The sequence below is a fragment of the Talpa europaea genome (assembly GCF_964194135.1).
Source record: "Talpa europaea genome assembly, chromosome: 9".
Lineage (NCBI taxonomy): Eukaryota > Metazoa > Chordata > Mammalia > Eulipotyphla > Talpidae > Talpa > Talpa europaea.
Window position 1 is genome coordinate 78065634 of NC_140076.1, and position 20190 is coordinate 78085823.

The 20190-nt window shown below is 49.7% G+C and overlaps 1 protein-coding gene across 1 annotated transcript; it reads right to left on the bottom strand.

Annotated features, from left to right (window-relative positions):
* Positions 1-785: 785 nt before the first annotated feature.
* On the bottom strand, positions 786-8439 carry CHRNB2 (cholinergic receptor nicotinic beta 2 subunit; the record flags this gene model as incomplete). The annotated part of the gene is made up of 6 exons (XM_084243768.1): positions 786-956; positions 4549-5518; positions 6299-6408; positions 6825-6869; positions 7046-7191; positions 8376-8439. 6 exons carry the CDS (start codon positions 8437-8439, stop codon positions 786-788), a joined length of 1506 nt encoding a protein of 501 aa, XP_084099894.1.
* Positions 8440-20190: the final 11751 nt, after the last annotated feature.

A 20190-nucleotide genomic window follows, 5' to 3' on the forward strand; every position in this document is an offset into this window, starting at 1 on the left:
ACAGGCTGCGAACCTGCCCTTCTCATGTAACTCTAATACTCGCCCCTCAGGCTCTCAGCAGGTCTCCCGAAGACTAGATGCTTCCCAATACCAGGCTGTGCCCACCCCCCACAGCCCAAGCAGGAAAGGAAGGAGAGGGAAGTCCAGGAGGTCAGAGAAGTCATCACCTGGAGCTGGACCCCTTAGAAGCAAGGGGCTGTGGGGCTGGGCTGGAACCTACCTGAGGAGTCTGTGATCTCAGCGCCAACCTAACCTCTGGACAGAAACCCCTGCCCGCTGTGGGGCCACCCAGCTCAGCTGCTGTCCTGCTGCCCATCAGGGCACACCCAGGCCTCTCTCCACTTGCCCCTCCCTTCTGAGTTACCTTAGTGTCAGGCCTGCCCAGCAGAGTGTAAGCCCCTCTGCCCCGCCCCTTCCCTCTCGACTGACCAAGTGGGAAGCAGCAGATAATTCTGCCCCTCTTGGCCCCTTCCCCATCACGCTTTCCTCCAGGTAGAAGACTATTATTCTGTCCTCCACTTCTCAGCCTTCAGCCTCCACCTTCAGCACTGCTGCCCAGGTTGGCACAAGAGGACAGCAGCTGAAAGGCTCACAGCTGGTCCAGCCTCCTAGTTGGCATGGCTGTGGGAATGGGGAAGGTGTGGGAGTAGCGCTCTAGGTGAAGTAAATGGGTGAATCTCTGGGGGCAGTGCCCCTTGGCCTGGTAGCTCACTTATCCCGCCTCCACCCAGAACTGTCCTACAACAGAGGGCAAAGGGAGGAAGGAGCATGGAGCTGGGGAGGCCTCATTTGGAGCTGGGGGCTGAGTGGTCTGCATGGAGGAAGGTAGCCGTGGTGTAGTTCTGGAAGAGAGGCTGCAGGAACATGCCGATGGTGCCAAAGACACAGACGAAGACAAAGATCCAAAGGAACAGACGATCGATCACCATGGCGACATACTTCCAGTCCTCACTCACCTGGACAGAGAGACGAAGGAGGCCCAGGTATCAGCCACATGATGCGGGACAGGAGTGGAGGGGGAATAAACAGGTCCCATCTCTCACGCACACACACCCCACTCCTCTCCCTCTGTGAAGTCCCAGGGTGACCTTTCTAAAGCATGGATCCGGGCATCCCTGGTGGCACAAGGGGTTAAGACGTAACCTAGGAAGCTGCCCACAGCAGCATGAGTTCGATCCCCAGCCAGGGAGACACCCACACAGCGCACCAGACCTCTCCTGTCTCGCCGGCTGCCCCCCTCAGCAGTGTATTTCAGTAGATCCACCTGTTCTGTTCCCCACTCTGTCTCTGGTGAATCCTCTCACCCTACTCCACACACAGTTCTTGTATGCATACATAAATAAATCTTAAAAAAAAAAAAAAGCATGCCTCCAAGCATGTCTGCTTAAAAGCCTCCAGTGATTGCACTGCCTTCAGGTCACAATCACATTCAAAGTCCCAAGACTGGAATCACGTCCCACCTATGTAAACATGAGACTATCTCCCATCTGCTTCCACCCTAAACCCAGACTTTCCAAATCCCAAAGTGTCCTCACAGTTCTCTGTGACATTGGGTTTCCTTTCTGTCTAGAATTCCAGTCCCCCCTTTCACTCGCTACCTGGTGAACTCCTATATATTCTTCAAAGTCCAAATCAAATGTCACCTCTTCTACGAAGGTCTTCCTGAATCCCTTGATCAGAGCGAACAACTGTCCCCTCTGCATTTCCTCTGAACTTTTCTATCCTAAAATTTCTATTTGTATTTTTATGGCACTATCTTTATTTTTATGTCATTTCAATTTGCATGCTGTTTCCCTCCCCTCACCTAAGCTATGAGCCCCTAAACTACAAGGACCCTGTCTGATTCATTGTCCTAATCCCAGCGTCCAGAATACATAGTGCCAGTCCAGTAAATGGGTGCTGAATCAGGGATTGAGCGGCTGCCTCTGGAGCCCTCGCTCCTTCTACGTCCGTGCAGGGACACCTCTCAACAGCATGCAGACCCTAGAGGGGACCAGTATTGGACCCCAAATATGAGCAAACAGAGAACAGTCTGTGGGTTTGAACCAGTCACAGGGCCTCACAGAGGGCTGGCCTCCCTTCAGGCGGCTGCACCCCAGCCTGGGTCTGGGCTTCTGTACACTTGTTAATCTGTAGCCGACCAGGGGGCACATGGGGGAGGCAACTGCACACCTTCATTTAGTCAGCAGCCAAACAGACTCGTTTGGAATGTTGCATCATGCTAGGCTCTGAAGAACAAAACAGTCTACTGAGGGAGATGAGCAGAAAAGGAGTAAAAATAAAATAATTACACAGTAGAGGGTGCTTAAAGGAAACAGGACTGAGATAGAGAAATGGAGGGGATGATATAATTTAGGGTATGGTCTGGGAAGGCCTCTTGGAGGAAGTGACATTTAAGCTAAGGTCTGGCAATCTAGAAGGAGCAGTTATGGCAGAAATAAACTGAAGAAAGAAAACAATCATATTCAAATGGGAGGACTTTCAACTGGCCAATACCCTTCAAATATGTTTCTGCCATGAGAAATAAAGCTGAGGAACTGTTCTAGAGTGAAAGAAACAAAAGAGACAGGGGAACTAAATGCAATTTGAGATCCTGGATTGGGTTGGGGGTGATGCTACTAAGGACATTACTGAAACAGCTGGAATTTTTAATATGGCCTGTATGTTAGAGAAAGGTGTTGCGTGGATGCTAAATTTCCTGAATGTGATCGCTGAACCTAGGTTATGTCAGACAGTATCCCTGTTCCTACATCTATGCTGACGTATTTGGAATAAAGGGTCACAATGTCTACAATTTACTCTCAGGAAAATAGAGCAAAATTAATAATATTAATTGTTAAAAGGGAAAAAATACAGTCATCAAAAAATACAGGCAGAGACTAATATGTGCAAAGGTCCTGAGGCAGGAAAGCGTTCAACTTGCTTAGAACGGTCAAGTAGACAGGCCAATGACCTCAACAGGGAGGCAAGGCACAAATGAGGGACAGATATTGTCAGCTTGGATAGAGGGGCACAGGAGTGGAATTAGGGACACATGAGGAGACTCCACCCAGATCCAGATAAGAGCTGATGAAGGCCTATGGCCCAGAGGGCATCATGGGGATGAAAGGAAGGGAAAGGAAAAAGTTAATAATTATTTTGAAGGTTGTGCTTACAGGACAGACTGATGATTAGATGGCACAAGGAATAAGAGAAAAACAGAGGATCAAGGATCATGCCAGGTTTTTGGTCTGACTCACTAGGTGGATGATGATGCCATTTACTAAAGCTGGGGAGACTGAAGCGGTTGGTGGTAGGGGTGTAGATGGAGCACTCAGTTTTGAATATGTTAAGTTTGAGATGCCCATGAAGCATCAAGTAGGTCACTGCATCCTCAACACCTAGTGCAAGTGCACATTACAAGAGTGGACTGCAGTGGGGAGGCAGGGGCAGGTGATGCAGCCGGCTGAGCCCCTGCAAATCCCCCATCTCCCATGTAGCATTTGCCAACTCTCAGGCTCTGGCCCCATCTCTTCTTGCCTTGGAGCCCCTATTGTTCCATCAGGACCACAACATGTCCTCTGGTCCAAGCCCCAGCTCCAGCCAGATACCCTGCCCTCCCAGGGAATAGAATCACCAAGCTCTGAAGTCCACCTCTGCCCTCCCCTCCATGGCAGTGCAGCAGCTGCCTTTCCTCACCCCCAAACCGGAATGGCTGCATCCCAGGGAAACCTGGCCAGTCACCATGACAACAGCTAACCCACAGCCTGGAACCAGACAGGTACCTGAAGACTGATGGGGGATGGGACCAGCCACAGTCAAAAATGGGGGGATGACAAGTCATCATACTTGGCTTCTGGATATAGAGACCATGGGAGTCCCCTTCCGGGGAGTCACTGCACAAAGGGCTGCATTGCAGAAAGATGAGGCACAGGCCTAGGAAGCACTTCTCCTTGCTGCTACCACCATAAATATTTCAGTAGGCCGTCCCAGGGGACCCAGAAGAGCAGAAAAGGGATACTGACTTGGGACTCTGTCCTCTCCACCTCCAGCCAGCTAGTGGAACCTCTTAAACCCATCCCCCCAACACAGGCATACACACACACACACACACACACACACACACACCTTCTAGTGCCCTCAATTTGCCTCTAGTGGGTTGCACGGGTGGGGGGCACTTCATTTGTACTAAGAACTGCAGATTAAAAACATGGACTTGGGTGTGCAAGTGATGGGGAGAGACCGGGTTAAGTTCACAGACCATCTGCAAACCCAGCAGGGCCTTCTTCCGCTCCTGATCATGCTCCTGACCAGAATGATGACCCAGGGGAGGCATTAGGGCCGGGACTCTAGTCCGCAGGAAATCGCAAGGTCATTCTGTACAGACTCCAATTCAGGCAGCGCCACCTCAGGGAAGCCAAGCCAAGCGCGGCCCCCAGCAATTCTCGTATCCTCCGTACCCTATGCTCTCACTAGTTTTGCCTGCCTGCTCAACGCAGCTGTTCTCCAGATGCTGGGGACCTGGCAGCCCCCGTTTATCACGCCCAGAGTCCCCACAGTTGCACTTACGCTCTGGTCGTCGTCCTCACTCCGCATGTGGTCGGCGATGAAGCGCACGCCGTCGAGCGCCTCCCGGAGGCCGCAGCCACACGGTCCCCCAGAGCGCCCCTGGCCGTCTCTCGGGGATTCAGCACTGAAGGCCCCATCCAAGGCCTGGACGGACGCGGGGTTGACGAAGCACGTGCAGGAGTCAGCCCCCGGGGCCTCACCGAAGAGGAAGGCTCCAGCCCCCTCTCGCTCGCGCTGGTGTCTCTGCAGGCGCAGGCGTTGGCGGGCGCAGTGGTGGCGCGGCTGCTGCATGAAGAGCAGCGTGGGCAGCCTCTCCAGGAAGACGGCCTTGACCCAGGGCGCCATGGTGTGCGTGGTGGGCGAGCGGTGGTGCACGTTGAGCACACACACACTAGTCACGATGGAGAAGGTGACGAGCACCATGGTGAACATGAGGTACTTGCCAACGAGCGGCACATCCAGAGAGGTGGGCGGCACTATCTTGGAGATGAGCAGCAGGAAGACGGTGAGCGCCAGCAGCACCGAGATGCACAGCGTCATCTTCTCTCCGCAATCGGACGGCAGGTAGAAGACCAGGATGGCCAGTGAGGTGATGAGCACGCAGGGGATGATGAGATTGATGGTGTAGAAGAGCGGCTTGCGGCGGATGATGAAGTCGTATGTGATGTCCACGTAGGTGGAGTCGTCGGGGTTCTCGTTGCGCCGGCCGGGCAGGGCCACAATGTCCCACTCGCCACTGGGTGTGAAGTCGTCCAGGCTGGCCACATCACTCTTGAGCACCAAATCAATCTCCGTGCGGTCGTAGGTCCATGAACGGAACTTCATGGTGCAGTTCTGCTGGTCAAACGGGAAGTGCTTTACTTCGATCTTGCAAGCGCTCTTGTAGATGGCAGGTGGCAGCCATGCGATGGTGCCGTCATAGGACACCACGGCGTTGGAATAGAAGGACACCTCGTACATGCCGTCAGCACTGCCCAGGGAGGAGCGCAGTCAGCCCCTGCCTAAGTGTTCCTCCACCCCACCCACCAGCCCAGCCCACGAGGGAGGAGAGGAAAACCAAAGGAGATGGGGAAGCCATCCAGGTCTGAGGGGACGATCCCTCTGGGAGCATAGGGAGGTAGAGAAGGAATTGGGTAAGAAGGAGATGTGGCTGAGTTGATGGGAAAAAGACTTGACTTGGTGTGGAGGCTGTGCAGCCCCTTAGACACAGAAAGCAGATGAAAGACAGAGTGGTGATGACTTGTGGTGCCATGTGTAAGCTTACCAGCTCCATACGAGCATGGAGAAGTTGGGGGGACCAGGAAGATCAGAGTGAGGAGACCCCAGCAATGTAGAGGAACAGGGGCAGGTAAGAGCAGGAGATGAGTTTATTAGTGGATTTAGCTTTTGGAACTAAAAGGAATTCTTGCAGGTGAGGGGGTGGAACCTCCAACTTTTTTGAACATGCCCAGGTTTCTAGAAAAGCCTGCGGGCTGTCAATCCTTGTTTGTCTCCCACTACAGCTCCAAACACTGGGACTACTATTGACTGGTAGACTGTGCCCAAGTCACCTTGGCTGTCGCACTCTACCTCACTGGTCTGGGTCAGTCTGTCTGTCTGTCTGTCTGTCTGGGAAGTGATTGTATCTCTGCCAGTGAAAAGTTCCTTCTCTCCCCTTGCATGAGTGAATTTACTTTCCCCCAAGGCCCCTATCCTTTATGAGTGCTCCCATGGTTTCCTCCCACCTTCCCATTGCTCCAGGGACACCTACTTGTTGTATAGGACCACATCTGGGAGCCAGATGTGTTTGGAGGGGAGCCGAACTTTCTTCATGTTGTCAAACTCCTCAGGCTTCCAGGTGAGGCGATAATCCTCCCACTCCTAGAAAAGGTAAAGAGGGAGGTAGTGCCAACCTCTGCCCTGGGAGGGGCTCAAGGTTAAGGACAGGGGCAAGTGGAGGCTCATCTGGCCTGAGGATGTTTTTAAAGGCCATCTCCTCCCCACAGTGATGTCTCTGCCCAACAAGTGTGGCTCATAAGATACTTTCTCATTTAGTTGGCACAGCTAAATCAAGGAACTAGAATCTACATTTTACAAATGAGAAAATGAACCTTACAGAATTTTTAACATGCTCAAAGCCACAGAGCTGGTGAGTGGAAGAAACAAGATTCAAAACTAGTTATTTAGGACTCATTTCTTTATGCCTCTTTTAAGGAAATTAAAAAAGTGGAAAGCACAAAAAAGAGGGGCGGGGGAGGCATGAAAAGACCAGAGGTGTAAGCAGGAAGAGCACTAACCTGGTTAAGCCAGACATTAGTGGTCATGATCTGCTCCCGCTCATGCTGCAGGGAAGAAGAGTTGATGAGAAGACCCCCCACCTGTGGGCCCACGACAACCACCTTGATTCCTCCCACAGATCCCCCAGACCTCGGAAACTCCAGGAAAGTCAGCACAAACATGAAGACATCCTGGCTGTGCTGACTCCAGTAGCTGGGCAGAGTATGGGACTCCCACTCACCACACTGATGAGCTGGGCCAGCGATACCATGAGTTGTACTGTCACCAATTCAGATCCATTGGTGGCTGGACGGATAAGCTTGTTATATCGGGAAGGATCCAGGAGATGCTCCACCAGCCGCTCCTCTGTGTCTGTACCCCAGACTCCTGGGCAGAGGGGTGTGGAGCAGGAGGTAAGTAAGCCAGGAGGGCTCACCCAGGATCCCACACTCCCCAGACAAGCAGGACAACCTAAGCCTAAACAGGATGCTATAACTTCTGATCACTTTATCCCAAAGGATACAGCAAAATGCTTAGGTTACCCTCTGGAGGCCCCGGAAGGAAACCCCTCTGATGTCATTGACAAAGTAGCCCCGATAGCCCCACATAGATGCTTCAAGATTAAGGGCCCATCTACAAGAATTAGTGGAGCCCAGCTTTTCCTGAAAGTTCTCAGCAGGTAATTCTGTTTCCATGGCTTCTCCTGGAAGACACCTATGATTCAAGGCTGGTTTGGGAGGGTGTTGAAAAAGGAAGAATTATTCAAGTCCCACCACACACCCTTTGTCCTTAGTCAGTGCCCATCTATGTGTGCAAGTAACATTATGTGTCCCCATGCACGTTACTGTAACTGTGACCTCCCCATCCCACCTTAAAAGGCACTGGATTGGAGTAAAATAGTTGGGCTGTCTGAGCTGTGGATTATGCATTTGTTCGATCCCATGTTCCATGTAAACCAGAGCCCACTTCCCATGAGATGGCATGCAGGTGTGAAAAAGTTCATTTATGGATATTTTCCCTTTGCACCTGCCCCACCACACTCTTTCTCCTTCCACAACTGCAGGAAAACATCCCACCTCCTCAGCCTGGCAGAGCTTCTTCCCTTTCAAGTGTCCTATCCCACCCTACAAGAGAGTTGGCATATTACTTCTCGCTCCTTCCTGCCTTGCCCCTGTGGAGTGATCAGAAGCGGGAGCCCAGTGTTAGGGACAGGCAATGAAGGCGAGCCAAGAAAGGGTGCTGAACTAGATAGAGTCTTGAAACAGTATTTCACAAGAAACCAAATGGAATGTCAGTCTCAACCAGGGCCTGCCCTTCTGCCACCTGAGAAAGACTGGGGAGACCCCCCTCACTCCTTTCTTTCTGTACTCACCCCTTCTCCACTGCTCAGGTTTCATCTGCTGCTTGCATCACTTACTACTTCGGTTATGTCTCCCTAATTCGGTCTCCCAGATGCTCCCTGCAGTCAGGGGTCTTTCCCCTGTTCCCCAGCAGACTCCCCCACCTGGAGGGATCTCTCCTTTCCACTTTCCAGCCTGAAGGGGTGAGACAACGCAGAGACCTGTCCTTACCTGAGCACAGTGCGAGGAGGCCAAAGCTGAGGAGCAGCGCCATGGGGCCGGAGCTCCAGGCCATGCCGAGGGCATAGCTGGCCTAGACCACCAGCTCCAGGGTGCCGCGGGCCGGAGGGCCTCGGGCAGGGCGCTGTCCGCGGTGCTGAAGCCGCTCCCCTGCTGCCCGCCCCTGGCTGGGGCAGGGTCCAGGTTGCCCGCCGTTGGTCCTGCAGTGCCGGCCGCCGCGGCTGTCCTGGTGCGCCAGGAATCGGCTGCTAGAAGAAACCACTTCCTCGCTTAGCCCGGTCTGAGCAAGCGGAGCCTTTTCCGGCTGCTCTTCCAGGGAATACAATTGGGACAGTGAGAGGGAGGAGTCTCCGCCCCGGAGGCGGAAACGCCAGATCCCAGGCAGAAAGGGGTCCCTGGATGAGAATTTCTCGGCAGGTCCCCTTAGTTAGGGTGTGCGCGAGGCAGAAGAATGTGTTTGCCGGCGGTGGAAGAGCTCTGAAGCCCCGAAGGTGGGGAAGGATCTGGAGGGGTCTAAAAAGAGGCAGAAAAAGCGAGTAAGACAAACAGGTCAGGACCAGCTTAGTATAGGGAGGCGAGAGCCAGGGCACCTGAGCAAGGCTGGGAGGAGGGCGGGAGAGGGAGTTTCTGGGGTTGCCTCCTTCCTTTCTCCCCCCCACCCCTTACCAAACCTCTGCTTTCTCTGGAAGACTGAACGTGCAGCAGAGAAAATGCATTTATGCTTTTAGAGAAAGAGACAGAGGGCTGAGCATTTGCTACTTAAAGAAAGCAAACAGCTTTTAGGATATGGGAACAGGATCTCCCCACTTATTCACTTCTGTACCTCCCAAAAGGCCAAGCTTCCCACCCTCCTTCAGGGAGTCTAAAGTGGGGGTTCTGGACATCACCTGAAAATACGGTGGGTAATCTTGACAGTCTTACAGAATGGGCATATAAGTGGCTCTTATCATTTAACTTTTCTTGCCCCCGTTCCCTTCCACTTGTCTCTGGCTTCTGTGTGACAGGCAGATCAGAGAACCATTTCACAGAGGCCAGCCAAAGAATTAAGCTAACAAGAATGAAAGCAAAAATGAGACACAGAGAGAGGTGTCAAAACTCAATGACATCTTTGATCTTGAAAGCCCTGAACTTTTAGCTTTTGAGCCAACAAAGCCTTCCTTTTTTTTTTTTTTTTAAGGTGGGTTTTTGTCACTTTAGACCAAAAGATTCCTGACTAAAGCAGCCTTATCATACATCAAGGCTGTTATTCCATCTCTGCCTACTTCTTCAACCTCATCTGGGCTACTGCCTCTTCCCCCCAACTCCCAACATATACACACACACGACTATTGGCAGTGTCTTTAAGATTCTTAAATGTTCTGCACCTACTCTCCTCCACACTCAGAGCCTTTTATTTTTTATTTTTTTTTAAAGATTTTTATTTATTTATTTATTTATTTATTTATTTATTTATTTATTTATACAAGCACTGGGTACAGTCAGAAGCGCGGGAGGGTGAGAGGATTCACCAGAGCCAGAGCAGGGAGCAGAGCAGGCAGAAGGACCGAAGTACACTGCTGAGGGGAGCAGCGGGCGGCAGGAGAGGTCTGCGCGCATGTGGGACCCTCCGCTGGTGGCCGGGGAGCAGCCGGGGATCGAACCGGCGCTGCAGAGGCTGCAGGCAGCTTTGCAACCCAGCGCTCTACCGCTGTGCCACTGGGGAGGTCCACACTCAGAGCCTTTTAAACACAGTTCCCTTGACTCCTTTTACCTATTTCTCTAGAACCACCTTCTACTTAATTTTGAATATTTGACAGAAGTGTCAGTTCCTCTGGAAGCTTCCACAGGAAACTATGACTGCTCAAGGACTAGGTCAGGTACCCTGCTATATGTTTCTAGAAGTCCAATGAATAAGTGTGTCCATCTAAGGTAGTGGCTGTCTCTGTTATGAAGGTACAACAAATAAAGAAAAGGCCTTATGAATCTTCTAATATGTAGGGGAAATTTTGTCTCTAAAAGAAACTTAACAGGGCCTCCCCGGTGGCGCAGCGGTTGAGCGCTGGGTTGCGAAGCTGCCCGCGGCCTCGGAGGCGCCGGTTCGATCCCCGGCTGCTCCCCGGCCACCTGAGGAGGGTCCCACATGGCGCGCAGACCTCTCCTGCCGCCCGCTGCTCCCCTCAGCAGTGTACTTCGGTCCTTCTGCCTGCTCTGCTCCCCGCTCTGGCTCTGGTGAATTCTCTCACCTTCCCGCGCTTCTGACTGTACCCAGTGCATGTATAAACAAAACAAACAAACAAACAAACAAATAAATAAAACATGCTTATAAAAAAAATAAATAAAAGAAACTTAACATATGCTCCATTCTTGAAATTAGGAGGAAAAACAAGATGTTTCCCAGAAAAATACTGAATTAGTGGGGTAACTGTAGGTCCCAAAATGCACAAGGGAGAGTGGGCATAAACCTGCAGCACAAGCTGAACAAGCTGCACATGCTGCAGGGCACATGCATGCATAGACACATAATAAACTTTTGAGAAAATCTCAGAAGCAAAAATGCAGTGGAGAGTAAACACCTCATGGAAAAGGGAAGGAATATGCACAGTTGCTCCAAATATTCAAAGGTGGGGAGAAGACCCATCTTTAGCAATTCAGGTCAATGTTTGTTGAGTATCTGTTGTTTGCCATGAATTTTGGCAAAGGTGTTGAGATGATTAAAAAAGAAAAAAGAAAAGACCTAGTCCCAGTGATTAAGGAGGTCCCTGGCAGCTAAGAATTATTACACATTGTGAATGGAAGGACACCTCATCCATGCAGTCAGCACCGCTGAGGGAGTGCAGTCAGCTCCAGCCTAAGTGTTCCTTTACTCCCACCCACCAACTCAGCCCTGGGTGGGAGAGGAAAACCAAGGGAAGATATGGGCAGGCTTGGGGCAGGTCTGAGGTGGCTCCTCTGGTAGAGATATAAATGAGGTGCTGTGGAAGCACAGAGGAGAGAGGGACTGGAAGGGATGGAGATGAAAGTTGAGATTTGAAAGATGAGTAAACCAATAAGATAATGCTTTGAAGAATTTCAAACTCCTGAAAGAGAGGGGCAGGGAACAGTGCATGTACATAATAGTGCATTCTGCTTTGGGTGCGTTATACTGGGTGACTGAAGAAGGCTGTGGGAGTCTTTTCTTATGAAAATGACTGTCTGGAGTGGTTGCTTATCTCTGGATCATATTTTCTTGCTTGAAGCTGTTAGTTGCTTTCTGATGCTCCTTTCAGGCTGGACTAAATAACCTGTTCACCTTGGCCTCTGTATCTTCTTTTTTCAAATTCCTGAGGTTTTGTTTAAGGGTTAACTCCAGTGTGTCAGGGAATGAGTCCCCTGAATATAAAACACCCTCCCATGTCTCCATAGGCCTTCCATATCCACTGGGAAGAGAGGGAGCCTGGGAGAGACAACAGGTCCATGCAGGGTGATGGATAGAGAAGTATCGATCCCAAAGCAAATAGTGACCAGACAAAGTTTCGGTGGGTCACTTCCATTTCCTCTAATGGTAAGGAACATTTTCTCCTGAAAGGCATTACTATCATGTTATTTTCTTTATTTAAGATTCTTTAAATTTAAAATCTTATTGTCAAAGAAATACTTGAATTTGAAAAAAATTTGAAAACACAACTTAGCAAAACAAAGTAAATACAAAACAGATTCATAATCCTACCTCCTACAATAAAAAGAACAATTAGCATATATATTATATACACAAAGTTATCTAGATATCCTTATGTAACAGTGTAATCTAAAAAGGGAAAGTTGGCCTTCCTCAGTGGCACAGGGGTTAAAGTCTCAGCATTATCAAGCTATCTTGATAGCTATCAGGCCCACCAGCCACTGCGGCTTGAGTTCTATCCCAAGCCAGGGAACTAACCCACATGGCACAGCAGACCTCTCCTATCTCGCAGATCTCAGCAGTGTATTTCAGTAGATCCACCCATTCTGTTTCCCTCTCTGCCTCTGGTGAATCCTCTCACCCCCCAAACTTCTGGCCTACACCCCAGTTCTTGTATGCATAAATAAATAAAATAAATCTTTTAAAAAATAAAGAGGGGAAGTTCATGTTCCCTGCCCCACCTAAAGAAGGGTGGAGCTGAACAGTAAGGGAAAGACTAAAAAGGACTTGGGAGAGAAGACTTAGAGAAGACTTGAAGGGAGCCCACAAAGCATAGAGACATGTGAAGAAGCCAAACTTGCTTCTAAGCCATTTTTAGGTGTAAAGGTGTAAGACTTTTTTTAGTAGAAAAAAACTTTGAGTTAGTGTGCACAGAAAGAAAATAAGAGAAAGGATACAGTTTCCCAATGAAACACCCAAAGTTACCCATCCCCTCTTGGGTACATGCCCAGCCAAACAGGGTTGGACCAAAGCAGGGCTACTGAGGCCCAAAATCTTGCCACAAGTCTAAGGCACCTTCTGGTGAGGAACCATAGGAAAGGGGCAGAAGGGGCCAGGCAAGTCTGGAAGGAGCAGAATCAAAGTACAAGTCATGATAAAGGCTGCCATTGTTGGCCTCCCTAGACTTTTTCACCCACGTCTCTTCCAAGTATCTCCTTCCATGTCCCCCAAGTCCTTGGTGTAAGTCCAAGTCCTTTTTAGTTTCCCCTCACCATTCAGCTCCACCCTTCATTAGGTGGGGCAGGGAATATTGGACCCCCCCCTTTTTAGATTACACTGTCACACTTAGATATAACAACCATACAAAAAAAGCATATAAATTATCAGTGTACACGTCCATGTTCACAACATGACCACAGCCTTACAACCCCTCCACCCAGATGCAAAACTAGAACATTAACCATGTCCATAAGCTCTTCATTATGTTCCCTCCCAGCCATAATTCCCTACTCTTTGAAACTAACATGGGGCAGGGAAGAGTGGGGAGTGACTGCTTAAAGATCTGGAACTACATAGAGAAATGATGACAGGGCACTGTGAGTGTATTGCATACCACTGGGTTGTATATTTAAATGATTAGTGATACCGTCTATGGTTTATGTATTTCCCACAGTAAAAAAAAAAAAAAAGACCAGGAAAAAATAACCACTATTCTGATGTCTGATGTCTAATCATATAAATCAACCTTGCCTGCTGAATCGTACATAAATGGAATTGTAATCTTTTGTGTCTGCCCTTTTGAAAAACATTGATAGTGGAAATCATGAATACCACTGGATGTAGTTGTAGTTCATTCATCTCTGCTGCCGTAGATGTGTGAGTATGCCGTCCTCCACCACTGATACATACTGGGTTGTTTCCTATTTTGCACCATTAAAAGTAATGTTGCTATGAACATTTTTGTGTTTTTAGTCTACAAATCTATACATTTCTGCTGGGCATATAACTAGATTGTATACCTTTTCATTTTTTCTTTAAAGGAGCACATTATAATATGGCTTTGCATTTTTTTTTTCACCTACTATTTCTCAAACTGCCCTGAGAAAAAAATCAGGTGTGAGGCCAGAGGCACAGGGGTGAAATAACTCACCAAAGACAGAGTGGAGAACTAAAAATGTAGATCTATTGAATTACACTGGTAAAAGAAGTAGTGGGCAAGACAGGGGAGGTCTGACAGTGAGGGACCCCAGGCTCTATTTATACTGCAGGCATCACTGACTGGTTAGGGTGACTAGTCTTGGGTGTGTCCTGATGATGATCTGAATTAGCATAAAGGATTACCATCAGCTCTTCAGATCATCAGCTTCCCAGAGCAGTTGGGCAAGGAGTGGGGGCTTAGTTTTTAAATTCAGTAATGATACCATGACAATAACTATTTTAACAGCTGCAGAGTATTCCATTATAGATAAAATTTTGCACAGACCTTTAATAATTTCCAGAAGTATTAAATTGTGTTGGTTATTTATATTTGTACTGCTAAAATTGTCCTCCAGAGGATTGATACTCTTAGGGTTAAAAACACACAGTTGGCTGACAACCCACACTTTTGCCTCCTCTGCTTTTCTGTCATTTCTTCTTTGTCTTAGGCCTTTCTTCCCAATCTCCTTCACTGTAGGACCCAGTTTTTCATAATGTCCCCATTTCCATCCAAAGTAACTTCTGCTTTCACATTCTTTCTTAAGAGTGAATCCCAGGGCCTCCCCGGTGGCACAGTGGTTGAGCGCTGGGTTGCGGAGCTGCCCGCAGCCTCTGCAGCGCCAGTTCGATCCCCGGCTGCTCCCCGGCCGCCGGAGGAGGGTCCCACATGGCGCGCAGACCTCTCCTGCTGTGCCCGCTGCTCCCCTCAGCAGTGTACTTCGGTCCTTCTGCCTGCTCTGCTCCCCGCTCTGGCTCTGCTGAATTCTCTCACCCTCCCGCGCTTCTGACTGCACCCAGTGCTTGTATAAATAAATAAATAAATCTTTAAAAAAAAAAAAAGAAAGAAAAGAAAAGGAAAAAAAAAAAAAAAGGTGTCAACCTGACTAAACCACCCCTCAAAGCCCTTGATGGTGTTTGTCATGGAGCATTATGGTCCATTGTGTCTGGCTCTGGCTCATCCATTACCATGTGCTTCTACAAGCAGAAGTAAGAAATACGGCACAAATGGTAAAGTGAGTAGCAGCTGTTACGTCAAGAGCCCCTCCTTATGTCAGGAATCAAGCCAGGGGCTCCGCACAGGGACTGCATCCCCAGCGACATACGGATCCTGGCGAAGAGCAAGTGCGCAGGACATATCTGTTGAGTCCGTGACAGAATGCTCTGCTTCTGGGAGCAAATTAAATGAGGAGGCTGCTCGCTCTGCTCCAAACAGGGCATCTGCTCACTCCGATAACACATGATCCTTTGGAGAAGCAGGAAGTCCCTACAGTTCATTTTCCAGGAGCAGCCAGAGCAAGCTTTTAAAACTTTAAAACAGATCATACCACTCCCTGGATAAAAACTTTCAATGGTTTTTATGGCACTTTGAATACAACACAAGTAACTGTGGTCTACATAATCCATCCCTTGCTTGCTTCACTGGCCTTATTTCCTACCACTCTCTCTTCTTTAGACTCAGAATATGCTGACCCTTCTCTGTTTTTTAAAAACCAAGCTCTCTCTGCACCTCCATGTTACAGCTGCAAAAACTGAAATACGGAGAAACTAAGTAACTTATCAAAGGTCACTCCATTAACAGCCGGTTGAGCTGGGTCCAAGGCCAATGCTCTCAGCCAGGGTAGCGTTAGCTTCCTACGTCTAGATTATGTCCTGTTCATTCTCACTCAGTCCTGGGGGCTGCTGCTCTCTGTGAAATGCTCCTCCTAGTGCTGCCCAGGTCTGCTTCTCATCATCACACCTCATCTAAAATATGACCTTTCTAGGGAGACCTTCCCCTACTACTGAACTCAGCACAGCCCCCAGCCATTCTCTCCTACCTGACCCTACTTCAGTTCCTTGCATCTACTTACCAGTCTGATATTTTTCTAGTTATTTCACTCACGTGTTTAACGTGAACTTTGCTCTACTATGCAAGATCCCTAACAGGAGTGATCCCTAACTGCTGTACATTCACACCAAGATCAGTGTCTGACACGTGGCGATGTTTTTGATAGTACCTCTGGACTTTGTAGCAGTAATGTTAAAGGACAAGGAGACGGGCACCCCCAAAACTGCCACCTCTAAATAGGTTCTGCCACCCACCGCATCAAGACAAAACATGCTCTAGCATTTAAGACCTTCAGTGGAAAGGAACTTTAACATAATTAGTGTGCAATACAGAAATGGGGAAGAATATAGTTTCCAAATCAAGCACCCAAAGTTACCTCTACCCTCATGGGTAAATGCCCAGCCAAACAGGGTAGGCCCCAGCAGGGCCTCCGATGCCTGAAAGCCAGCACAAGTCTAAAGCACTGTCTGGTGGCGACCCATAGAAAAGGGTCAGAAACAGCCAGACAAATCTGAAAGGAAAAGAGCAAAATCAAAATCAAGACCAACAGTGGTTAAAGACAGCGCTATCAAGCTACCACCAGCCACTGCAGCTCGAGTTCGATCCCTGGCAGCCAGGGAGAAACCCACATGGCGCAGCAGACCTCTCCTGTTTTGCCTGCTGCTCCCCTCAGCAGTGTATTTCAGTCCTTCTGCCTGTTCTGCTCCCCGCTCTGTCTCTGGTGAATCCTCTCACCCCTTGCACCTCTGGCTTACATCCCAGTTCTTGTATGCATGAATAAATAAATCTTTTAAAAAAAAAGATCAATGCTGTCATTGTTAACCACCCCATGGGTCTCTCACCCACATCTATTTCAACCAGTCCGAGCCAAGAAGCAAGTGCAGCTTCTTTACATGTCTCTCTGCTCCATGTGCCTCCTCCAAGTCTCTTCCTGGCTCTCCATCCTGCTTCTTTCCTTCCCCAGTCTCCTCTGCAGCTTCTTCTTCCTACTCAGCTCCACCCTCCCTTGGGTGGTGCAGGGAACCTGGAATGTCCCTTTTTCCTGGAGACCACCCTGTTACAATAACAGATATCATAAAAGCAGTGGCAGCTGGCCTTGGCTGAGAGACACTGTGCTTCTGTCACTGTTAATCATTTACATATCTCATTTCATCAAACTGGCCCAATGACCCATGCTGCAAGGCAAAGAGACTCATCGCCATTTTATAGATAAGGAAACTGACTTCACAGAAATTAAATAACTTCCAAGGTCACATAGCTAGTAAGGCAGAGGAGCTCAGAACCCAGTTCTTTCTAACTCCCTAGCCCATGCTCTCCCAGTCCGTGTGCTGCCCTGTATGGGGTAATTCAAAGGGCAGCTCTCTAAGGCCTGTGGCTCTGCCTCCCTCCTGAAGTCAGAACCCAGACCCCACTGGATGTCCAGGAGACTGCCCCTCATCATCCCCTCCATGTACTCCATACCTTCATTGTCTTGTAACCTAACTTCCCGCCTTTCCCACAGAACTCAACTGCCCTTTGGGAAGTCTTTCTCTATTAGTGCTATCAGTTTCCTAGGTTTCCAAACTTTGAAAAATTCTAGTGAATCTTAGTCTTCCCTGACCTTTAAATTAAGTGCAAATTCCTAAACAGAGTTTTGAACATCTTCCAAGACTTAACTCTTCTTCACCTTACCTGTATTACTCTCTCTCCCTCTCACTCTGGACACAGGACTTCTTTCTATTCCTCCAGCTTGCAAGGGGCCTACCTCAAAACCTTCACGTATGTCATCTCTTATATCTGGAACAATGCCTGATCCTGCCTTCCTCCTTATCCTTCAGAATTCACCCTGTCTCTGGGCCTCCCCGGTGGCGCAGTGGTTGAGCGCTGGGTTGCGAAGCTGCCCTCAGCCTCTGCGGTGCTGGTTCAATCGCCGGCTGCTCCCCGGCCACCCGAGGAGGGTCCCACATGGCGCGCAGACCTCTCCTGCCGCCCTCTGCTCCCCTCAGCAGTGTACTTCGGTCCTTCTGCCTGCTCTGCTCCCCCTCTGGCTCTGGTGAATTCTCTCGCCCTCCCACGCTTCTGACTGTACCCAGTGCTTGTATAAATAAATGAATAAATATTTAAAAAAAAATCAGCCTGTCTCTTGTTTAGGAACACCTTCCCAGATCTCTAGTCTATTCTCCTTTGAGGCACTCACTATAGCTGCATTAAGTGATTGGTTGTCAATTGATTCATAAAGTTCCTGATTTTCTTTTTAAAAATTTTTAGATTTATTTTTGCATAGAAGAACTAGGGTGTAGGCCAGAGATACAGGGGGTGAGAGGATTCACCAAAGACAGAGTGGCACTGCTAAGGGGACCAGTGGGTGAGACAGGAGAGGTCTGCTGCGCCATATGTGGGTTAGCTCCCTGGCCGGAGATAGAACTCTGGTGGTAGATAGTGCTGAGACTTAACCCCCTACACCACCAGGGAGGCCCCAAGTGTCTGATTTTCTACCAAACTAAACACAAAAACAAGGTAAAGACTAAGTCTGTTTCATTCAATGCTGCATCCCCAATGCCTCACACGTAGTAGATGCTCAGCCAATATTCATTCATCTTCCCTTACTTCCAGCCAGTCAGTTTGCTTTGTAGACTCCACCTTTACCACATTTCCCTTAGTAGAACATAAGCTCCATGAGAGCAGGGACTTTTCATTCACTAGCATCAAAAGTATTTGTGAAATTAATACAGCTATCACTTCCTTTTCATTTCTAATGCCCTGCCCTCCACATTTCATTAGAACATCAGCTATGACTACACACTAGGCTTCTAGATGCCAGACTGTTCTTCCAGTCCCACAGCTGACACTGAGCAGACCAGCAGAGAAAGGAAGAGACAGACCTCATCCCAGTGATCGTGACGTTTGAGTTTCCTCACTGGGGAACTTGGAACCTATGCAATATTGTGGGACTGTTTCATTGTGCTGTTTTCTCCTTGTAAAATATGTAATTCAGTATCTTACAACTGGTTGCCTTTGTGGTTTCTCGGGTAAAGGCTGGAGTAAAAGTGACAGTGGGGGAAGGGTATGGACTTTGGAGACATGTCCAGGAATTCTGCTTATTGGCTGTGTTTCCTTTCCTGCCACTTGTAAAACAGGAACAAAATGCTGTTTTGTTTGCAGGCAACTCCGGCTCAGAAGATGCTCAATAAGTGGGAATTTTTGCCACAGCCTTTTATGCTACCAACTTGCACATGCAGATACAAAGGTGCCGTGTAGGCAGCTGTTCAGGCTCCACAAGAGACCAATGGCTCCACGAGGCCAAGGAACATGTATGTCTCAATCATCTTTAAATACCCGTAGTCCAACTTAGTCAAAGAAAAATGCATAGCTCAGCACCAAGCACCAGCTCAACTAAGGTGGCAATCTGGCCCGTGGCTCCAGCGGCATTGGCCTGACAATACTCACTAGGCCCGACCACAGGCTAACACCTGCCCTTGGCGGAGAGAAACGCCAGCCCCTGGTCTCAGGAATCTGACAGCTTTGTCCTTTGTGACAGCGCCACCTAGCGAGGACCTAGAGGCTCTGCCGCTTGGTCCCGGCAGGGCCAGGACCACTGCGACAAGGTGTCAGTGCCGGGTGGGGGACGTGGCGCGCTCGAGTCGGTCTTCTTCCATCTTACCGCCAGGTTCATGGTTTAGACTAATGAGGTACTCCTGCTGCCACACTGTACAGCAGCCCTTCCCCAACCTCAGGCCCAAGGAATCTGATAAGAAAGGTCGGCTGCTGACTACCCCTCAAACCTAGCTGACCAGCGATCTTCCACACACTTCACACTTCCACACACACTGACCCCTTCCTTGGGAGTAGGCAAGCAGGCGCTACCCTCACGACAGCCGTCCCACAGATGTGGAGACTGAGATTCGGGGGGAGGGTGATTAACCCAAGGTCACCCAGCGGCGGGGCCAGGACCAGAATCCAAATCACTTCTTAGAAGGCGGTTCCAGGTTCTTTACTCAAACACACGAACCGCATTCCGTGCGGCGCCGGAGCCTGTCTAACCCCGCGGGGCACAGAGGCCGGACACCTGCGCCGAGGGCCAGCGCGGAGGCGCAGGAGCAAGACCGCGCAGCGGCGACCGCGGCTCTCCCGTCTCCCCCCCTGCCCACCCGGGCCCCGCACGCTCGCCACCGCTCGGAGGCGGGGGAGAGGGGCTCAAAGCAGGAAGCAGGGTCCCGCGCGGGTAGCGCCTGGGAACACGCGGCGCCAGGTCACGTGAGAGGGGAGCGCCGGCGAGGGCCGTCGCATGCACGCACGCAAACGTACGTAAACACGCACAGAGATGCTCAAAGGGGCGAGCCCCGAGCCCCGGGTCACGTGTGGAGGGCGGCGGCGGCGAACAAGGGGGCGGGAAAGACGGAGAAATCACGTGAAGGAGGCCGGAGAGGGGCGGTCACGTGACGGGGAGG